At 40.6% G+C, this 20300-nt stretch overlaps 1 protein-coding gene across 16 annotated transcripts in view; it reads left to right on the plus strand.

Moving 5' to 3' along the window:
* Positions 1 to 20300, plus strand: part of NCOR1 (nuclear receptor corepressor 1) — a 159644-nt gene that overhangs the window by 110712 nt on the left and 28632 nt on the right. For 10 of the 16 annotated variants that reach the window (XM_042917444.1, XM_042917443.1, XM_042917445.1 and 7 more), the window contains 9 exons: positions 523 to 652; positions 3693 to 3888; positions 10224 to 10394; positions 11131 to 11291; positions 14514 to 14634; positions 14735 to 14836; positions 15173 to 15273; positions 17479 to 17647; positions 19544 to 19684. In XM_042917444.1, coding sequence (XP_042773378.1) covers positions 523 to 652; positions 3693 to 3888; positions 10224 to 10394; positions 11131 to 11291; positions 14514 to 14634; positions 14735 to 14836; positions 15173 to 15273; positions 17479 to 17647; positions 19544 to 19684 — 1292 coding nt within the window. The remainder of the gene's footprint in view (positions 1 to 522; positions 653 to 3692; positions 3889 to 10223; positions 10395 to 11130; positions 11292 to 14513; positions 14635 to 14734; positions 14837 to 15172; positions 15274 to 17478; positions 17648 to 19543; positions 19685 to 20300) is intronic. The other 6 variants (XM_042917452.1, XM_042917459.1, XM_042917453.1 and 3 more) reach the window with 2 other exon arrangements.

Consider the following 20300-nt stretch of genomic DNA (forward strand, 5'->3'; position numbering starts at 1 on the left):
ATGGAATTTGTTCAGACTGCGTGGTTAGATGCAGATGATTAAATTCAGATTATTTTCAACCTATAAATCAATATTAGGTTTCTTGGACAATTAGCATTACAGAGTCCCTTTTTTCCTTACTCTTCAAATCTCTTCTAAGGTTAATGCGTTGCGTATGTGTGCACACCTACACGTTAACTACTTAGAAGGAATTATGATTGTACATTTAAAGTCTTAAACCAGAATAGGGGCACCTGGGTGGCTCGGTTGGGCATCCAACTTCAGTGCAGGTCATGGTCTCACGGTCCGTGAGTTCGAGCCCCTTGTCAGGCTCTGTGCTGACAGCTCAGAGATGACCGCTCAGAGCCTGGAGCCTGCTTTGGATTCTGTGTCTCCCTCTCTCTGTTCCCCTCCCCCGCTCACACTCTGTCTCTTTCTCTCTCTCTCTCTCTCTCTCTCTCTCAAAAATAAGATTAAAAACATGTTTTTTTTAAGTCTTAAAGAAGAATATATTAATTTATCTTTTTTTATTGCCAATTGTAGAATGTTTCCCATGGACTCAAAGCCTTCATTGTTAAACCCTCCTGGATCTATACTGGTCTCATCCCCAATAAAACCAAATCCACTGGACCTGCCACAGCTTCAACATAGAGCTGCTGTTATCCCACCGATGGTAAGTTTTCTAAGTGAGGAAGAGAAGTAAAGTTGAGAAATAAAGACCTTTAGAGACCCTTCTTCTCTTAATCAGTACTTGACCTTTTAAAAAATCGTGGTAAAAAGCACACAACATAAAATTTACCATCTTTTTTTATGTGTACAGTTCAGTACTGTTAAATATATTTGTTGTTGTGAAATAGATCTCCAGAACTTTTCATCTTGCAGAAGCGAGACTCTCGTCTTACTAAGTGGTCACTCTCTTTTGCCCCTCCCCGCCAGCACCTGACTACCACCATTCTATTTTCTGTCTCTGAATTTGGCTGCTTAGATACTTCATTTAAGTGGAATCATACAGTGTTTGTCTTTTTGTGACTGGCTTATTTCACTCAGCATAAAGTCCTTAAGGTTAATCCAGGTTATAACATGTCATAATCTCTTTCCTTTTTAAGAATGATAATCTCCCTTTGTATGTATATATCACATTTTGTTTATCCAGTCATCTGTCGCTCTGTTCCTTTTTCAAATGGATTCATTGTGATAGTTGATTGAAATGGTCATTTCTGTTTCAGGAAGAAAAAAACAAAACACCAAAGAAATATAATCCTCTAGCCATAAATGTTAGCAAGCTTTGCTTTTGTTTTATTTGTTTTGCTATAAAGTGGTGGTAGAATAAATGTATGATTAGGTTTTGAATATTAAGAATGAATTATAAAGATTATGGCTAACTGCAGTATACAATTCCAAATCTAGTTTTATTTACACTTTACTCGAATGATCTCTACAAGCTTGACTCCGTTTTGACACTGAATTCTGAACTTGGGTATTGCTCTTTTACCTAGTAATGTTTTCGCTCTTGCTTTATTTCAGGGGATGTAACTTTGTTTCCTGTCTCCTATGATAATTAAAAAAAATAAAGTGTGTGCTTATGACTCACACACAAATCACTGAACATTTACTCATTCATTGATTTACTCAAATGGACATTTATTGAGTGTCCAGTTCAAGACAACATTGTTAATGCTGTATGGAATATTTATATATCATAATCTCTGACTTGAAAAAATTTAGAGATTGGTCTTGATAATAAGACATAGGAAAATATTACAATAAAAATTAAGATGAATTATAACAATGTGATGCTCTATTAAGTTAGAAAATATAGTATGGATATTTCAGAAGGAGAGCTTCCTTCTTAATGAGACTCTTAAAGAAGACTCCACATAGGAAATAATACTTTGGGGGGCACTTGGTGGCCCAGTGGGTTGAGCATCTGCCTCTTTTTTTTTTGGCTCAAGTCATGATCCCAGGGTCGTAGGATCTAGCCCTGCATCAGGCTCCGCGCTATGCATGGAGCCTGCTTGGGATTCTCTCTCTCCCTCTGCTCCTCTCTCCTGCTTACACGCTCTTTCTCTCTCTCTTAAGAAAAAAAAAAAAAAATTAGAATACATCTTGCCAAATAGCCAGCTTCACTAACCAGGACATTTGTGGAACCATTAATGTACTTGAAGAATAAACATTTAAAAAAAAAAAAAAAAAAAAAGGAAATAACATTGTGGTTGGACCAAAACAATTCATTAGGCTTTATAGCAAAAGGAGGAAGAGCCATGTTTACAAATAAACCAAAGCACAAAAGCAAGTAAATTTTGTGCGTGTTTTGGGGTCAGTGAAGAATTCTATTTATAATAGCAGAAAAAACTATGGAAGTCTTTATTTAGGTAATACTTTCTAAAAAAAGCTCTCTATTTTCCCCCGGAAGTTTTTGTATTATGGGGTAATGGACTGTGTTAGGGGCTGTTTATTTAGTATCGAACTGAACAGGTTGGGTTCTTTCCTTCATGAAGTGAGAGAGACAGAAAATAAACAAGGAAAACATGCATTATTGCAGATTGTGCTATTGTAAGTCCTGTCGGTGTACTCTGAAAGAAAGAAACGGGGCCGCAGTAAGAAGGAATATGGGGAGGAAGTTACTGAAGCGTATCGGATGGTAAGGGATGGCCTGTCTGAAGAAGTAACATTTAACAGCCGCCCTGATAGGTCAATGAATTGGGTGTGGGAGGTGAGTGAGGTTGATTAGTCAAGGATGTCCGCCAGGAACCTGGCTTAAGCCGCTAAGGTTCCATTTTCTAAGACGGAGGTCACTGAGGGGGAAGCATTGAATTTAGGAAATGAGGTATTTCTATTTGAATGCAGGTTTTGAGGTGCTTTGAGATATCCAGGTGGAGTTATTATGCAGCCATTCTGTGTGGGGCTTGGAGCAAACATCTTAGAAATAGAAATTGATGAGTTGTTAACATACAGATGACGTTTAAACCCACAGAAGGGGGTCTGATTACCTGCTGCGGGAGCCTGGAGAGGAGGGGCGTTGAGTCATCAGGGATTTGGCCATCATAAGTGAAAAGCAGACAGAAATATTTTGATTTCTCTTATCATAAGTTTTGTGATTTTTTTTTTTTCCAAATGTTTGTTTTCGAGAGCGCGAGAGAGACAGAGTGCAAGGGGGAAGGGATAGAGAGAGAGAGGGAGATGTAGGATCCGAGCTGTCAGCCAGGAGCCCAACGCAGGCTGGAACCCACAAACCATAAAATCATTACCTGAGCCAAAGGCGGACACTTAACCAACTGAGCCACCCAGGCGTCCCCTTTAGTGATTTTGTATTATGTTCAGTTCTGAAAGTGAAATGTTCAGCATTTTAAGCATTACATTTGAAGATTATTTTGATTAAAAAATGGCAAAATCCGGGGCGCCTAGGTGGCTCAGTCAAACGCCTGACTTTGGCTCAGGTCATGATCTCAGAGTTTGTGGGTTCAAGCCCCATGTCAGGCTCTGTACTGACAGCTTGGAGCCTGGAGCCTGCTTCACATTCTGTGTCTCCCTGTCTCTCTGTTCCTCCACCACCTGCCCTCAGTCTCTTTCTCTCTCTCAAATATAAGTAAACATAAAAAAAAAACAGCAAAATCCTATCAACTGGTATATTACAGAAATAAGCATTATTTGCAGCAGCGGGTTGTTGTTATGTTGGTCATCGGCATACTTAGATTTTTTGTTTCTTCCTGTAGGTTTCCTGTACCCCATGTAATATACCAATTGGAACCCCAGTGAGCGGCTATGCCCTGTACCAGCGTCACATTAAAGCCATGCATGAGTCTGCGCTCCTGGAAGAACAGCGACAGAGGCAAGAACAGATAGATTTGGAATGTAGAAGTTCCACAAGCCCGTGTGGCGCCTCCAAGAGTCCAAGCAGAGAGTGGGAAGGTAGGCAGCGCTGTCATCACAGAGAACTTTCCTGAAGGGAAGCAAAACTGTACTCCAAAGTGGGTCCTTTGTGTTTTGTAGTTTATCAGCATGTCGGTTGATTGATTTCTCTTGCCCCAACACGTAGAATCCCTTCAAATTGACCTCAGTCAGACAGTTGAGGAATGTTTGTATTATTGACTACTCTAAAGGATGGCAGTAACATCTTTGATGGTTTTCGTTAATACGAATTTTCTGATATTTATCTCTATGCTGGAAGACTATAAAAACCATTCTTTCTGCCTACTTATCTGACTTTTCAGAGTAAGTGGGAATTGTTATCGTGCCCTCCAAGCGAGTCACATGTAACAGCAGGATGATGCTCCAATTCTCTGATGACAACTTTGTGAAATGTATAGTGCCAGTCAGACCCTGACTCGTCTCTCACCCCAGCATTTACCAGTTGTTTGGCCAGGGACAGGTCCCTTAACTCTTCTTTTAGTTCTCTCACTTGTAAAGTGCAAGTTATGGATCGATCTGTCAGTCTGTCTGTCTATCTGTCTATTATACCTACCTACCTACCCACTTACCTGTCTGTCTAATCTAATCTAATCTGTTTTATCTGTCTGTCTGTCTGTCTATCTATCTATCTATCTATCTATCTTTCTCCCTTGCTGTGATTACAACCCATAAGAATCAACAGTCAGTATTATTTTGTAACATGTGGCTCAGCATTATTCTTTATATAATATTGTATGTAATAATATACAACTTATAATAATAATCAGTGCACTAGTATACACACGGTATAATAGATACCATGGTATATAGGTACCTTCTATAAATGATAATAGAAGGTGTTGTTATCATTGTTGTCCCTGTTGTTATTTCAAGTGACAGGTTTGAGTTGTGCATGCTTTTTCTTTTTTTAATTTTTTTATGTTTATTTTTTATTGTTTTTTATTATTTTTTTTAATATACGAAATTTATTGTCAAATTGGTTTCCATACAACACCCAGTGCTCATCCCAAAAGATGCCCTCTTCAATACCCATCACCCACCCTCCCCTCCTTCCCACCCCCCATCAACCCTCATTTTTATGTTTATTTTTGGGAGAGAGACAGACACAGAGCGTGAGTGGGGGAGGGACAGAGAGAGAGGGAGACACAGAATCCGAAGCAGGCTCCAGACTTCGAGCTGTCAGCACAGAGCCTGATGCAGGGCTTGACCTCATGAACCGCGAGATCATGACCTGAGCTGGAGTCACACACTTAACTGACTGAGCCACTCAGGCTCCCCTCTTTTTTTTTTTTTAAATAAGATTGTTTTAATTTTAAGTACTCTCTGCACCCAACATAGGGCTCGAACTCACAACCCCAAGATCAAGAGTTGCACACCTCACCGACTGAGCTAGCTAGATGCCCCTGGCATGCTCTTTTTAGTTGTGCATGATAGATACACTTACTTTCTCTAAAAAGGGGAGAGGGGAGTGATTTCTGAGTTGTAATAAATTCTGGCATGGTTAGGAAATGGCACATGTGTTCTGGTTGACAGTTAACTTACCAACTACGTGCTATAATATGCTTAGGATGTAAGTCTATTAAGGTCTTCATTACTATGGTTTAGATTTTTCCGTAATGATTCAAAAGACTCTTTGTAGTACCTTTTTTAGCTAAGTAAGAGCAATTAGCTGCAGAATGCCATGGATTTCAAGGGCTATTTAATATAAAATGGGAACTGTGGTACTTAAATGATCTTGACCCCCTCCCCCAATCACACCAATGATAAGTTATTAGTTATTTGGTACACTGAGCCTCTAATGTTAGAGTTCTAAATGTAAGATTATTAATGTTTTAAGTATAAATCTTATGTTAGTAAAAATAACACCTAGCAAGGCTGGGTGTATAATAGGTGCTAAGTGAATATTTCTTGAATGAAGGTAAAAACGTTAATGATTTGGGGGCTTTTAGTATATTGAGGGTAGAGAATCCTCAGTTGCTAACTCAGTAATTACATGTTGAAGGAATGAGTTAAATGAACTGGAGTATAAATGGACTTAGCAGAAGTGCTTATCTTTTGAGCAGCCCAATTACGAGAAAATCTGTCATGATGAGAATGATAAAAATTATAGAGTAATTTAAAAGTCTGTCAATGTATTCCTTACATAAATGATTTAGAATAAATGTTGGGAGGAAGAATTTAAAAGAACCTAGAAAAAAATGACATTCAAATGATATTTGCCAAATTCGTGCTAAAGCTGAGTATTATTTTTGGTTAGTAATATCTGGATCATTCTAATATGTATATCATATAGTTACTTTAGGACCTCAATATCTTGTCTTGTTCTACTTTATAAATTGGGCTGTATTTGGAAGCTGGAGAGACTGAATCAGGCTAGAGCCCCAACTTCTAAGACTCTAAACAATGAACTGCATTTCTCTCTGGTCAGTCACATTAATCCATGTGGTTTAGGTAAGAGGGGTATCCTAATTTTTAATTGTATTGCAGTGGTCCTTTTTTTCCCCCCAAATTTATTTATTTTTGAAGGAAAGAGAGAGCATGAGAGCATGAGTGGGGGAGGGGCAGAGAGAGAGGGAGACACAGAATCTGAAATGGGCTCCAGGCTCTGAGCTATCACCACAGAGCCCGATGTGGGGCTTGAACCCATGAACCGTGAGATCATGACCTGAGCCGAAGGAGGACACTTAACCGACTGAGCCACCCAGGCGCCCCTATAGTTCAGTGGTCTTAGAACCACGTGGTAATTATATTTTTAATTAATATGATACCAAGGTGTTTATTTTTTTTTAAAAAAACTTTTTTTTTTTTTTTCAACGTTTTTTTTAATTTATTTTTGGGACAGAGAGAGACAGAGCATGAACGGGGGAGGGGCAGAGAGAGAGGGAGACACAGAATCGGAAACAGGCTGCAGGCTCCGAGCCATCAGCCCAGAGCCTGACGCGGGGCTCGAACTCACGGACCGCGAGATCGTGACCTGGCTGAAGTCGGCCGCTTAACCGACTGCGCCACCCAGGCGCCCCCCAAGGTGTTTATTAATATGACATCAGTTTGGTTCAAGGTGACCCTAGAAACTGGGGCAGTTGATTCCATTTTGTCCCAAGGTTAAGTTTTGTTTTAGCTCATCTACCTAGTATGTTTGTCCAGTAATTTGTTAACCAAGTGCCTGAAGACTCTCCTAAGTTGATAGGTATCCATACGTAGTTCAGTGTAAAGGATAATTGCCCTTACATTTATACATCCCCCTTATAGAATTGTATACTTGCAGTTAAATTGCTTATATGCAGCATGTTTGATATAAATGTTTTCAATGCAACATCATAGAATAGTTTATAGAATGGCAAATACAGCAAGAATGTGGATGTAACATATAAACAATCACCAGACTGGTACAGTCCCCTTGAATTAGGACCATGCTTTTGACTTTTCACAGTCCCACTTAGAAAGTAACAGGCAGCACCGGTTGTCCAACTGTTTGATTGTATTCACCTTAATGTCAGTGGCACAAAAAATTATTGTAGGTGGTGTAAGCCTTTTCACCTGTAGGAAAGCTTGGGGAAAACCTTAGAGGCAGTTGTTTTCACTTTCCAGGAACATCTACACAAGCTGACCCCTGCTTTAGTTTGAAGCCTTTTCCCTGTAGCGAAGGAGCTCAGACACACATGTCGAGAGAGTTAAAATTAAACTCGCAGTGCAGGTTTAATAAGATCAGTTCAATCCAATTAAGAGTTAATGCATCTGTGCAACTGAATCTAGTCTGTTTCTTTTGTTGTTGGTTTCTTTATCTTTTCAGCCCTGAGTACATGATGATTTAAAAGCTGTATTTAGAACCATCTAAATTTCCAGTTTTCCTTTAACAGTACGTGACAAAATAGTTTCCACATGGTTGTCAACTTACTGGAAGTGACAAAACAATCACACGGAATTTATAATACACTGTGTTGTTAAATTCTCTAGAAAGGAAGACATGATTTTCTTTTGAAGTTGGTCTGTTTTATAAATCTGCACAGCATTAGAGCACTTAATCTAATTCGTTACATTAATATGGCTAAGAAGGGAAGAGTACCATCATCTTGATGGGTACCCCAGAGGCATCTGAAATTCAACACCCAGTGATTCAGGGAGGTGTTTTTGCCATGTGGTTTAGAGCTCAGAGTCAGGCTTTTGAAAGATCCCTGGTAGAGTGACCTTGGTTGGGCAATATGGTGTGATTCTTTTGAGCTTCAGTTTCCTCATCTGTGAACTGGTGTTAATCTCATTGATCATGAGGGCTAAGTGAGATAATTCATGTAATCACGGTGCTCTGCACTGTATGTATATAAATAGTATATAAAAAGTATGTAAACAATACATACTTTTAAAAAAAATTAAGTATTAACACACAGTGCAGTATTGGCTTCAGGAGTAGAAATCTGTGATTCATCACTTACATGCAACACCCAGTGCTCATCACAAGTGCCCTCCTTAGTACCTGTCACTCATCTAGCCCATCTTCCACCCATCTCCCTCCACCAACCCTTGGTTTTGTTCTCTGTCATTAAGAGTCTCTTGTGGTTTGTTTTCGTTTCTTCTCGCCCCTCCCCCCACCTTGCCGTATGTTCATCTGTTTTGTTTCTTAAATTCCACATGAGTGAAATCATATGACATTTGTCTTTCTCTGAAGTACGTACTGTTTTTAAAAGTTTATTTATTTTGAGAGAGAGAGAGCAAAGGAGGGATGGAGAGAGGGAGAGAGAGAATCCCAAGCAGGCTCCGCACTGTCAGTGCAGAGCTCAACGCGGGGCCCGAACTGATTGAACGGCGAGATCAGGACCTGAGCTGAAATCAAGAGTCAGACACTTAACTCACCGAGTCACCCACGCTCCCCGTTGAAGGACATGCGTAATATTAGCTGATGACTATAATCGTTTCTAGTTTTTACACAAATCTTAGTAAGCCGGAGAACTCTTTAAGCCTTGTGCTAATGAATCTTTATTTGAAACCAATTATAAACCTTCCTTTTAATAGTGAAATGCTAGAGACCTTCTCTTTGGATAGGAACTTTCACTACTTACTGTAGTTTAGTAAAGAAAAAAAGAATGAAAAATAAGCGTCGCTGTTTGAAGGGAGAAGACAAACTATTATTCACGGGATAAGATTATCTACCTAGAAAGCCTAAAAGAATCAACTGAAAAGTTATTAGAGCTAAAAGGAAAGTTCATTAAGTTTTTGAGGAAAAAAAAATGATATGCAGGAATCCACATCTTTCTTTCCTATGTATCTGCAATAAAAAGTTATATATGTAAAAGATGAAAAAGACGGTCTTCCTAGCAACAATATGTAAAATACCTTGAAAATAATTTTTAACAAGGAATGTGTAGAAAAGACATACGAGAAAGTCTAGATTCCTCATTTAGGAAACGTTATTATGGAATGTCCGGTCTCCTGTATTCACAAATTTAATGCCAGTCTAATGAAAATTCCAGTGACGTTTTGTTTGGAGAGGGACTACTTAGAATGATTTTAAATTTAGGTTTACCTGCAAGACTAAATGGGTAAGACTAGGTAAACAAGAGAGTAATAGGAATTTGTTCTGGCAGACATTAAAATACCCCAAATCTAAATGGTTTGGGTTACAGATGATTTGTACTTTCTTCCTTGTGCTTTTCTGATTTTCCAGAATTACAACGTCAGTATCATTTTGAAAAAGAAAAAAGTTATATATTATTATGTGTATCTTTAAATATTAATGTGATTGCATATCTGATGTACCCATTTAAATGCTTAAAGTTTTTTGTAATGCTTAATGTAGAGGTAAATCATATGATTTTTATTAGCATTATTATAGTACAATTCATAGTTTTATAAACTGGTGTAGGTTTTTTGGATTAGTTTGATCTTTATCCTTTGAAAGGCTTCTTCCATTTCTTAATTCTGTTTATTTTTCTGACTGTTAAGTGGTGGGTTTCAACAGGCTAAATAAAAGAGTTGAAATTCTCAGAGATCTGACCAAGTCAAGCAAGACTTGAATTCACAGAATGGCCGGATAATCTGAGGTTTGCCTGTTGTGATCCTTATTGCATGTGAAAACGCTAGTTTTCCTATTAGGGAGAAAAGGAAGTACTTTGTCTTTTAAAGGGAAAAATCATAACTGAATTTTTGAAGATTTTATTAGGGTCCTAGTGATGGTGCATACACAGATGTAACCTCTGTATGGGTGGATTCCCCCCAGGAATTTTAGATTTTAATTTATTAGTATATAGTCGGATCTGCCCCTGGATGGTGTGGGCTTGGTCCTTTCACACTTACTATTTTCGTTTGGGGTTCTTCCCTTATTTTGATAACTTTAACTTTCATAGGAAAATCAGTCGCCTATATGCCCTATGCTGAGGTCACACGTGCCCTAGAACAGGAAGCACAGATGCACAGTACCGCAGCAAGGTCAGCATCACCGTGTAGGCTCTCTCCGAGAGAAGTCAGTAAAGCCGCTCCACAGCCTATGAGTGCAGCCCGCTATAGTGTCCCGCCAGGTAAATATCGTTCCTCTGTGCAGTGGCTGCTGGCCATCTACCTACCGGTGCTACACATGGGTGGTTTCCAGGACATGTCCTTCCCGTTTCAAGACTACCTTCTGGTTTCCCTACATCCCATCATCGCTTGTATTCAGTTGAGATTTACCGGGGCCGCTGGGAAGTTTGTGTCCACGCGTGTCCACTGTGACGTGGACTGGCTTTTCTGTTACGAGTACCTGTACTTTTGAAAAGTCTCGAGGTCCCCTCCCCCACCGTAAGAGATTCCCGAGTCCGGGAGAGCCAGAATCCGTGAATGTCGCTCAAATTCTGCAGGATGCAAAAGGGGACATACAGCTGGTTGTCAGTTGCGCCTGTGTGTTCTCCCTAGTTGCCGCATCAGCTGCTCGTAAGAAGCAGGTCCAAAGAGCGACGGAGAGAGAGAGAGAGAGGATTATTAGAGATTGCCCCTTGCCGATGCTAAGCAGAAGTAGGTTGAAGTGAACATCAGCCTGCAAGCTCCGGTTTGACAGGCAGTTGAATGTCTCAGCCTCCCAAATACCATGTGTGACCTGAATGTGTATACGGCTTTAATTCAAGTGAAAGAGAAATTCAAAATAGAAATGCTCATCTTCAGCCTCATCTTGCACTCCAAATCCAATTTGTGATTTAAAAATTCAGGAATGACTGAGATAGGTGGGGTGTCGCAAACTACGAAATGGACTGTTTTGAATCATCTTTTTCTTCCTTTTAAAAGTCCTGCAGCCTGCTCCACATCAAGTGATAACCAATCTCCCCGAGGCGGTTCGGCTTCCGACAACTCGACCCACGAGGCCACCTCCTCCGCTTATTCCATCATCTAAAACCACAGTGGCTTCCGAAAAGCCCTCTTTCATCCTGGGAGGCTCCATCTCGCAGGTAAAAACGCCTTCTGTCCTCAGGAGATTTCTGTTGAGGGTTGCTTTCTGTCACTGATTTGTCAGAGTCTTAAGTGAACACCTATATACGAAGAGGCCATGACCAGAAAACATGGCGGTCATCGTACTCCGTGCCACGCACCGGAAGCTTGTGTGCGTTGGGCGCGCAGAGTGAGTGGCCTTGGCACGCTGTCTGGTTTAACTTCTGCGAGGCACTTCTGTGCCCTGAAGTTGAGTGTAGCGTAGATGAAAGAGGAACCTTTTCAAGTGCTCAGATATGTGTTGACCAACTATTAACAAAGGCTCTAAGTACCAGTTCATTCTGACTTTGGCCACTGTATCTTTCTTTTTTCCTAGTGTTACTTTTTTTTTTTTTTTTTTTTAAATACGGTGTTATCTTTTTTTTTTTTTTAATTTTTTAAATGTTTTTTATTTTTGAGAGAGAGAGAGACAGAGGGAGACATAGCGTGAGCAGGGGGAGGGCAGAGAGACGGAGAAGGAGACACAGAATCTGAAGCAGGCTCCATGCTCCACGCTGTCAACGCAGAGCCCGAGGCGGGGCTCAGACTCACAAACCGTGAGATCATGACCTGAGCTCAAGTTGGACCCTCAGCCGACCGAGCCACACAGGTGCTCCAAATGTGGTCTTCTCTTAATTGTTGTAAAGTGTTGACTCATGTGCAGGACCAGCAGTGACCACACCCCTGTCAGGTTATAGAACCATTTCATCACTCCGGAAAGTTTTCTCACGCCCTTTCGGCCTGAAGCAATCCTAGTTTTGCTTTCTACTGGCACAGATTAGTTGTGCCTTTTCTAGAACTTCATGTAAATGGACTCATACAGTGTGTACTCTTCTGTGTCTTCTTTAACATAGCATAACGGCTTTAGGGATTCATCCAGGGTTTTGTGTCATCAGTAGTTTTTTTTTTTTTATTTATTGCCAAATAATACTACATTGTATGAACATACTGGTTTGTTTATCCATTTTCTTGTTAATGGAAGCATGAGCTATTTCTTGTTTTTGGCTACAGTGAATAAAGCTGATACAAACATTATACTGGGCTCTTTATAGATATAATGTTTTCATTTCTCTTGTATACGCCCCTGAGTATGTTATGCTTGACTTTATAATTTTCCAGAGTGGGTCTCCAGTTTTACACCACTACCCCCAACGCATAAGCCTTCACGTTGCTTTGCTGTTGGCAGTCTTTTTTATCTTAGTTTTATTAGTGGGTATGTAACATTTGATGGTGGCTCTAGTTTGCATTTCCCTGAAAACAAAGATGTTGAGCACTTTCTCGTATATTTATTGGTCATTTATGCATCTGATTGTGAAGTGACTGTCTTACTATCTGTTTTTATTGGGATTTTTGGTTAGTAGATTGTAGAAGTTCTTTATATGTTGTGGATGAAAGGTCTCTGTTATAAAGTTTTTTCTCTTCTTTGTGGCTTTTGTGTCTTACTGATATGTTTTGATGAACAGAAATTTGAAATTGTGTTGTGATTGTTGTAGCTTTCTTTATAAGTCCTGAAATCATGTGCTATGAGTCCTTGTAAGGGCTTTTATTTTTCAAGATTGCTCTGCCTGTTCTCTGTGACTTCGGCACCTGCTTTGACAAAAAATTCTGCTGGGATTATGGCAGGGGTTGCCTTAAATCTATAGATTATTTTGGGATACATATGAAGATCTTGAGAATATTGAATCTTCTAATCCATGAACATGTTTATCTTGCCATATTTTAGGTCTTTAATTTCTCTCAACAGTATTTCATAGTTTTCACTGTAGAGGTTTTGTTAGATTTATTTTCAGTTAATTATTTGTAACGTATTTTATGTTTTAATGTGTGGGTCATACTTTCTTGTTTCTTGTAAATTTTGGTTAAAAACTGGATATTTTACATAATAGAATGTGGCAACTGTGGAAAATGGATTTTCCTCTCTCCCTAGGGTTTGCTCTTGTTGCTGTGCGTGTTGGTATTTGCTTTGTGACTTTTCTGAACTAACTCTGTAAAGTCTGTATTCTTGTGACCTGTGTGGCCGTTGAAGTCACTGTTTGGTTCACCTGGTGGCCAGCTAATTGCTGGACAGACTTCAGTGCCTAGAATCAGTAAGCGTCCCAGTCTTGACTGAGTAGCTCTGTGTGTGTGTTGGGGCACGCCTTCGACATTCAGCCTGGTACCTGACAACCCTGCCTTAGTCTTCTCTTCCTGCTTCCACAGAACTCTGAGGTCAGCCAGAGTTGAGAATTCAAGGCCTTCTCAGGTCTTTCCTAGGCATCTGCACAACCTTGCACATGCACATGCACATGGCCTCCTAGATTGTTAGGAATACGTTGGAGTTTTTCAGATCCCCTTTAAACATCTCATTCCTTGGCTTTTCCTTTAAAGGTGTTTGGTTAGCCTCTCGTTTGCCTTCGTGGTTATCTACTGCCCCAGGCAGTGAAGAATTTCAGTCATTTGACTCTGATGGTTTTTGACAAGCGTGCACCTCCTTCCCCACCGTAGTCAGGTCAAATAAAGACAGCCTTGCAAATGGGTCTTCCAGAGAACTAGAGGGAATAATGACAGTTATCTGGGAATGAGGCGTTTAGGGAGCCCAGCCCTGTTCTTTCCCCTTCAGTGGCTGCCAGGCTGATGGTTTTCACCATGATTGAGGGTTGTTGATTTTCACTGCTGCCACCGAGCTTGGCCGGGAGTATATGAGATGAAATAGAACAAGTTCAGATGCTACGAAACCCACTGTTCTTACTTAGATTCTGCTGGTTTTCTTGAACACATGCGCCCAGATTTCCACAACCCTTTGGTTAATTTTCAGATTAAAAGTTGTTGTTGTTTTATAATTTTTACTGGTTGCCTTTGTGGAGGAGAGTTTTCCGAAGTCCTTACTCTTGGTTTTCACTGATGTCAGTGTCCTGTAGCATTTTTAAGAGCCATAATAGTAGCTTACGTTTTGAGTGTAGTGTTGAGTGCTTTATTTATGTAATTTGTTAACAATAAATTATTTACATGAAATTTATGGTGATTTCAGAGGACCTATCTTGCTCCTTTTAAAAATGTGTTTAACGTAAGCAGTCCGTGATAAGGATTCTCTTGCTTTGCAAATACCTGTTCTTAACTTGGGGCAGTGGGGGTGTAAATTTTTATAAACAGAAACACGAGCATTAAATCTATTGTTGACCTTGTGAAAAGACAATGTTATTTTAGTCTTTTAAAATTATTTTTAGGGAACACCTGGCACTTATTTGACTTCTCATAATCAGACTTCCTACACTCAAGAAACAGCTAAGCCCTCAGTGGGTTCTATCTCTCTTGGATTGCCACGGCAACAGGAATCTGCCAAATCAGGTCAGTGAGTAAATACTCATAATGTTCCTGCATTTGTAGCATCACACTCGGTAATTCAGCCCTTGATCTCTTCATGTGTGTCTCTTGCTTTGGTCCATAGCTACTGTGCCCTACATCAAGCAGGAGGAATTTTCTCCCCGAAGCCAGAACTCCCAGCCCGAGGGTTTATTGGTCAGGGCACAACACGAAGGAGTGGTCAGAGGTAAAATATGCTGTTTGGCGGAAATGTTAAACTTTTCTTCCCAAAAAATTTATTAAAGTAAGTCATTAATATGGTTTAACTGTGGGGTTTTCAGTTAGAACCTGTACATTCTAAATTTTTCCTTCTGTATAAAAATAATTTAAAACTGTGAAATTCCATATTTTAGTAATCCTCTTTAATAATTGCATTATTATTTTAAAAGTGCATTTCAGTAAAACACAGCTATTCTTTTTGTGCTGCTGTGTCCTTCTCTCAGCCCTCCTCCAAGTAGGGACTGGTGTTTGTTTGTTTGCAGTGGCAGAAGGTTAAGTTGCTAATAATTTTGGTTTTCTTCAGGTACTCCAGGAGCCATTCAAGAAGGAAGTATAACTCGGGGGACTCCAACCAGCAAAATTTCCCTGGAAGGCATCCCATCCCTGCGGGGCTCCATCACTCAGGTTAGTTGTGATCGTGCCTAGAATCCTGAACAAGAGCTAATGAGAAAACTAGAAGTCCGGTTTCAAGAGCTCTGGCTGTTACAGCAGTATAGTTTTGTGATTCAGTTGTTTGTTGTTCTGGATTACGGGACTGGGTCTCAGTGGTAATAAACCCAAATCTATAAAACTGTCTGCAGAAAGACATCAATGTAATCGTTTTGACCACGAGCTATATTCTCTATTCTGCAGGTCATTTGAAAAGGTCAGTTACTTGCAAATGGGCAGAAGAAACAAGTTCTGATTGATGTAGTTCTTACTGTCTTCCTGGCAAAGCTTTTACCATGTGTTGAGCTTAAATAGAAATGGAGAAGAAAATCATTATAAATTATTTGCTCGCCTTTGCCCCCTGTGAAAAAGAAGGTCCTACAGTCCCGGCCTATAAGCCCCCTTGCTAGAGTCTAATGCTAACCCGGGAGATATGGATGATGTTGATAAAAGCATCACAAGTCAAGTATCTTCTTCCAATTTTAGGTTAAATAAATCGCCAACTTTCATTAGGGAAAGGTCTTTCTTTTCCTCCATTAGATGTTAGTTTGAAGTGTAACAGTCATTAGCCTCTTTATTCTTGTAGATCTGGGAAGGGAAAATTCTGTTTTGGGAAATGATTGTAAACAGGTTTTTTTGCACATTGAACCTGTTAGAGGATTTCTGTTCTGTTCTTCTTCCTTGTCTTTTGTTCTTGTTCCCTAGGACAGTGGTTGTTAAAAGTGTGGTCCCCAGGCCAGCAGCATTAGTGGGACCCGGGAAATTGTTAGGCATGTCAATGAAGTCTCATCTGTGGGGGCGGCGCCCAGCAGTCTGTGTTTCCAGCCCTGCAGTGATTCTGCTGGATGTCCAGTCGAGAACCACACCCTAGGACCCTGCTGACCCAGGGTAGTCTGTGCCCTAGAGCATCAGCACCTCCTGGGAGCTTGTTAGAATAACGCAGAAATTTTAGTCCCCACTTCAGATACTGAATTAGCGTCTCCATTTTGACAAGATTCACCAGTGACTCCTTTCTGAGACGTGGTTTATGGAGTATGGCATAGTGATCTAGAAAGTTACATATTAACTCTTCTCATCTCTCCTTCTAAATTTGACCAAAATATACATCCCCTTGAGATTAGTTTTCAGAATAAGCAAACACTTCGGTAGCGGAGAAGAGAAATAAATGGCTTATGTATATTATTATCTCTTCTTGGTCATTTTCACTCTGGTAACCACGCTGTGGGTAGGAGGACAGAATGAACTGGATCGAATGAGGCTAGGCTGTTCTCTGTTTATTTTCAAACCAGTCTGCGCACATGGCATGAGCACTTCCGAAGTAGGCGTTAAGGATTTTCAGATGTTTACTCCCAGGCTCGTTGAATGGCCATACAAGTAGATGTTTTGTTCTTGTCTTTCTTCCTGCTCTAAGCATGTGGTTTCAGATGGTCCTCACTAGAGTTTTGGGGACACTTAATGTGGGAGTGGGCTGGGTCTGGGCCTGCCACTCTCATTTCAACCCAAGCAGCTCACTTTTATAAAGTGTTCTACACATTAGGTGCCATGAGTGATTTTGCTAGAAAGGGAAGGGTTTACTGCTTTAAGGAAGGCTTAGAAAGAACCACGGCCATAGGCACCCTAGAAGAGGACTACCAAATTATGGTGAAAGTTCAGATGATGTGGCCTAAACTGAATCCACATCACAGAATGGAGGCATCTGAGTTTTGTCATTCCTGCCCCCCACGTCCCCCACTGGTGACCAGAAGGCACACAGTTTGGGAACTGCAGGTTCTTTTTCTCTTACGACAATGTGAGAGCAAGTTGTGGACTCTAAATTTAAAACTTAATTTATTACCTCTTTTTTATTAGACATTTTGAAAAAAAAAGTATTACATTTGCATGATTTTGGGTCTTAAGACAGATTCCCCCCCCCCCCCCCCCCCCCCCCCCGGGCATTAAGAGGTTTGACCTCAAGGTGGGGAAGAAAGCTGATTTGACTCATATATACCTGTTTTGTATGTCAGGGTTCAAGGACAAAAAGGTACAGTGTTTCTTAATGTTTACACAAACTTAATGTCTGGTCCTCTTGTGTCTCTGACCTTCTTTGTAGATACGGTTTGATCTCTCCGTGCGGTAGGTTAAGTTTTCTGAGTGTGTCGCGTTTCCTCTAAATCCGAGCGTTTCTGTTTGATTCGATGGCAGGGTACCCCAGCTCTGTCCCAGGCTGGCATACCGGCTGAGGCTCTGGTGAAGGGATCCATTTCTAGAATGCCCATCGAAGAGAACAGTCCTGAGAAGGGCAGAGAGGAAGCTGCATCAAAAGGTCATGTTATTTATGAAGGCAAAAGTGGACACATCTTATCATACGACAGTAAGTATGTTGTCTGTACTCTGAAGCCAGAACTGTAACGTGTGACTAAAAACATGGATTCGGGTTCCCCACCTACTTGCTTGGGGGAGTTAGTTTTCCTTCCTGAGCCCGAGTTTAATCTCTGTAAAAGGGGTTAACAGGCCTTCTCATGGAACTTTTGTGAAAATGTAACTCGGATGGAGACAGTGAATGAAAAGTGATGAACCATGCGGAGCCCATAGTAAGTGGTTCTGTTGGTGGTAGCTAACATCACCTGTGGCCAGTTGACGTAGCCTAAGAAAATATTCTTTGTTTCACTGTAGTAGGATCACTTTTATCTTAAAGATCTCTTTTATGCATTAAGAATTAGGGAGTAGGAGCGCCTAGGGGGCTCAGTCGGTTGAGCGTCCGACTCTCGATTTGGGCTCAGGTCATGATCTCACAGTCCGGAGGGTCGAGCCCTTCATCAGGCTCCATGCTGACAGTGGAGCCTTTCTGGGATTCTCTCTCCCCGTCTGTCTCACTCTGCCCCTCCCTCCCTCCCTCACCTGCATTCTCTGTCTCAACTTGAAAACTTAAAAAAAAATAAATAAAAGAATTAGGGAGTAGATACTAGTCTGATAATCCTGGAAAGGGCATTGAATTTAAATTCTACTTAAATAAAACTAGTTTAATGTCTGTGTGTGTGTCAACATTTTCTTTAGATGTATTCTTAGGTTATATTTTCTCATTAACGTTACAACAGTGATTCAGTTATGGTATCACAGCCAAGCGAGGGACTGGATTTGCGTTCCCATTTGCGACTTTTTTGTGAACCGAGTAGTCCTTAGTCATGCTTTATCTTTCTCTTTGAATACAGCGACATAAGGTATGCCAGCAACAGTGACTGATGTAAAACACATGGTAACTTTCTTATTTCCTTCCTCCTTTCTTGTTTTAACATTTCTGGCATACACTGATTTACATTTTGCTTCTGGAGGAAGAAATTAACGGACATTGCCTAAGCCAGAAATCTGGATGTCATCCTTGACACTTCCTTCTCTTCCCCCCCCTCCAGTCAGTCCTAAGTTGTTTCCGTTTTCTTTTCTGAATTCTCTGGAATCCATCCACTGCTCTGTATTCCCCACTGCCACCATCATCTTTCACCCGGACAACTCGGCAGCCGCCTCTCTGATCTCCCCACCTTTAGTCGTAGCCCATGTTCAGAACCGTATCACGTCACTTCCTCCTTGACTCTTCATTGCTTTAAAGTCATTGGATGCCCCTTCCTTTGGCTTCATCCCCCCTCTACCACCTGCTGTTAGCTCCTCTCTCCGGCTGTTCCCTTCCCACCTTCTCCCTTACCTGCTTTGCTCTGCCTGCCACGCACTCTCGCTCCAGCCCCGACCCCCACACCAGCGACGGTCCCACCGTGCCTCACCTTGGGGGTCTGTGTGCTCACTGTTCCCTTGGCCTGTACCACCTCCTGTTCCCTTTACCTCTCACTTGAAGCACCTCCTACTTGTCCTTTAGTTCTCAGCTTGCACATGACTTCTAGGCAGCCTCATCCGAGCCTTTTAAGTGTTGGGTTCACCCACACTGTTCTTACAGGACGTCGCGCCACTCTTTTCATAGTCCCGACTGCACTCTACAGCAGTTCTCTAGTACTTTATCTGCACCCGCCACGATTGGGTGAGTTTCATGAGGGGAGGGGCTTAGTTTGTTCACCTTCTCTGCAAGCCTAGCTTATGCCTGGCACTCAAATATATTTGAATTAATGAAGAAAATTTTCATAAATATCATCCACGTAGCAGTATGTTGTAAGTTGACTAGTTTTTATGTCATTATTTTTATAAGATAGACTATGAAACTAAGATAAATGATTTACTGTAGAAGAGGTCTTGGGCGCTGAGCAATTCTTGTTTCTATATTCTACAGATATTAAGAATGCCCGAGAAGGGACAAGGAGTCCAAGAACAGCTCATGAAATCAGTTTAAAAAGAAGCTATGAATCAGTGGAAGGAAATATAAAGCAAGGGTTGTCAATGAGGGAGTCTCCTGTGTCAGCACCACTAGAGGGTAAAATGTTGTTTCCAGAACATTTATTCTAGATACATGTAATTTTGTACAGCAAATTTGCATGGCTGGGTTAGGTCGTATTCAGTCTGTTATTTCTACCTGAGATTTCTATTCATATTAACATATAAATGAAATCTACATTAATGTTATCATAGTAATAATGTAAACATAGTAAAGTATATAATATATAATTAATACTTTATTAATATGTTTAAATTTATATTCATATCTACATATACCTCAAGTACGTGACAGTGGAAGGGAGTAAAATTAAACATCATTGTCATATCATGTGCTCATGCAATTTAAAGATTATTCCTGCTAGGGTTAAGTGAATTGAAAAATGTAAGATTCATTCTGAGAACTTTGTTTTTATTGTGAGGCAGTTAAAGTGGCGTCATAGAACAAAGACGTGTATTTGAATTTCAGCTGCACCCTTTCCTGATGAATTTCTCCTCACGAGTTTCATCTTCTAAAGGGATTGTAGTTACCATTGTGTGAGGATTGGAGACGGGTGTCCAGCCTTGTGCTGACCATACACGATGTGCATGATACATGATAGCTGTGTTTTATTTTGTTAATAATGGCTGACTTTCTTTAAATCTTAACCTGCCTC

Source organism: Panthera leo, chromosome E1, assembly GCF_018350215.1.
Source record: "Panthera leo isolate Ple1 chromosome E1, P.leo_Ple1_pat1.1, whole genome shotgun sequence".
In the NCBI taxonomy this organism is placed as follows: Eukaryota; Metazoa; Chordata; class Mammalia; order Carnivora; family Felidae; genus Panthera; species Panthera leo.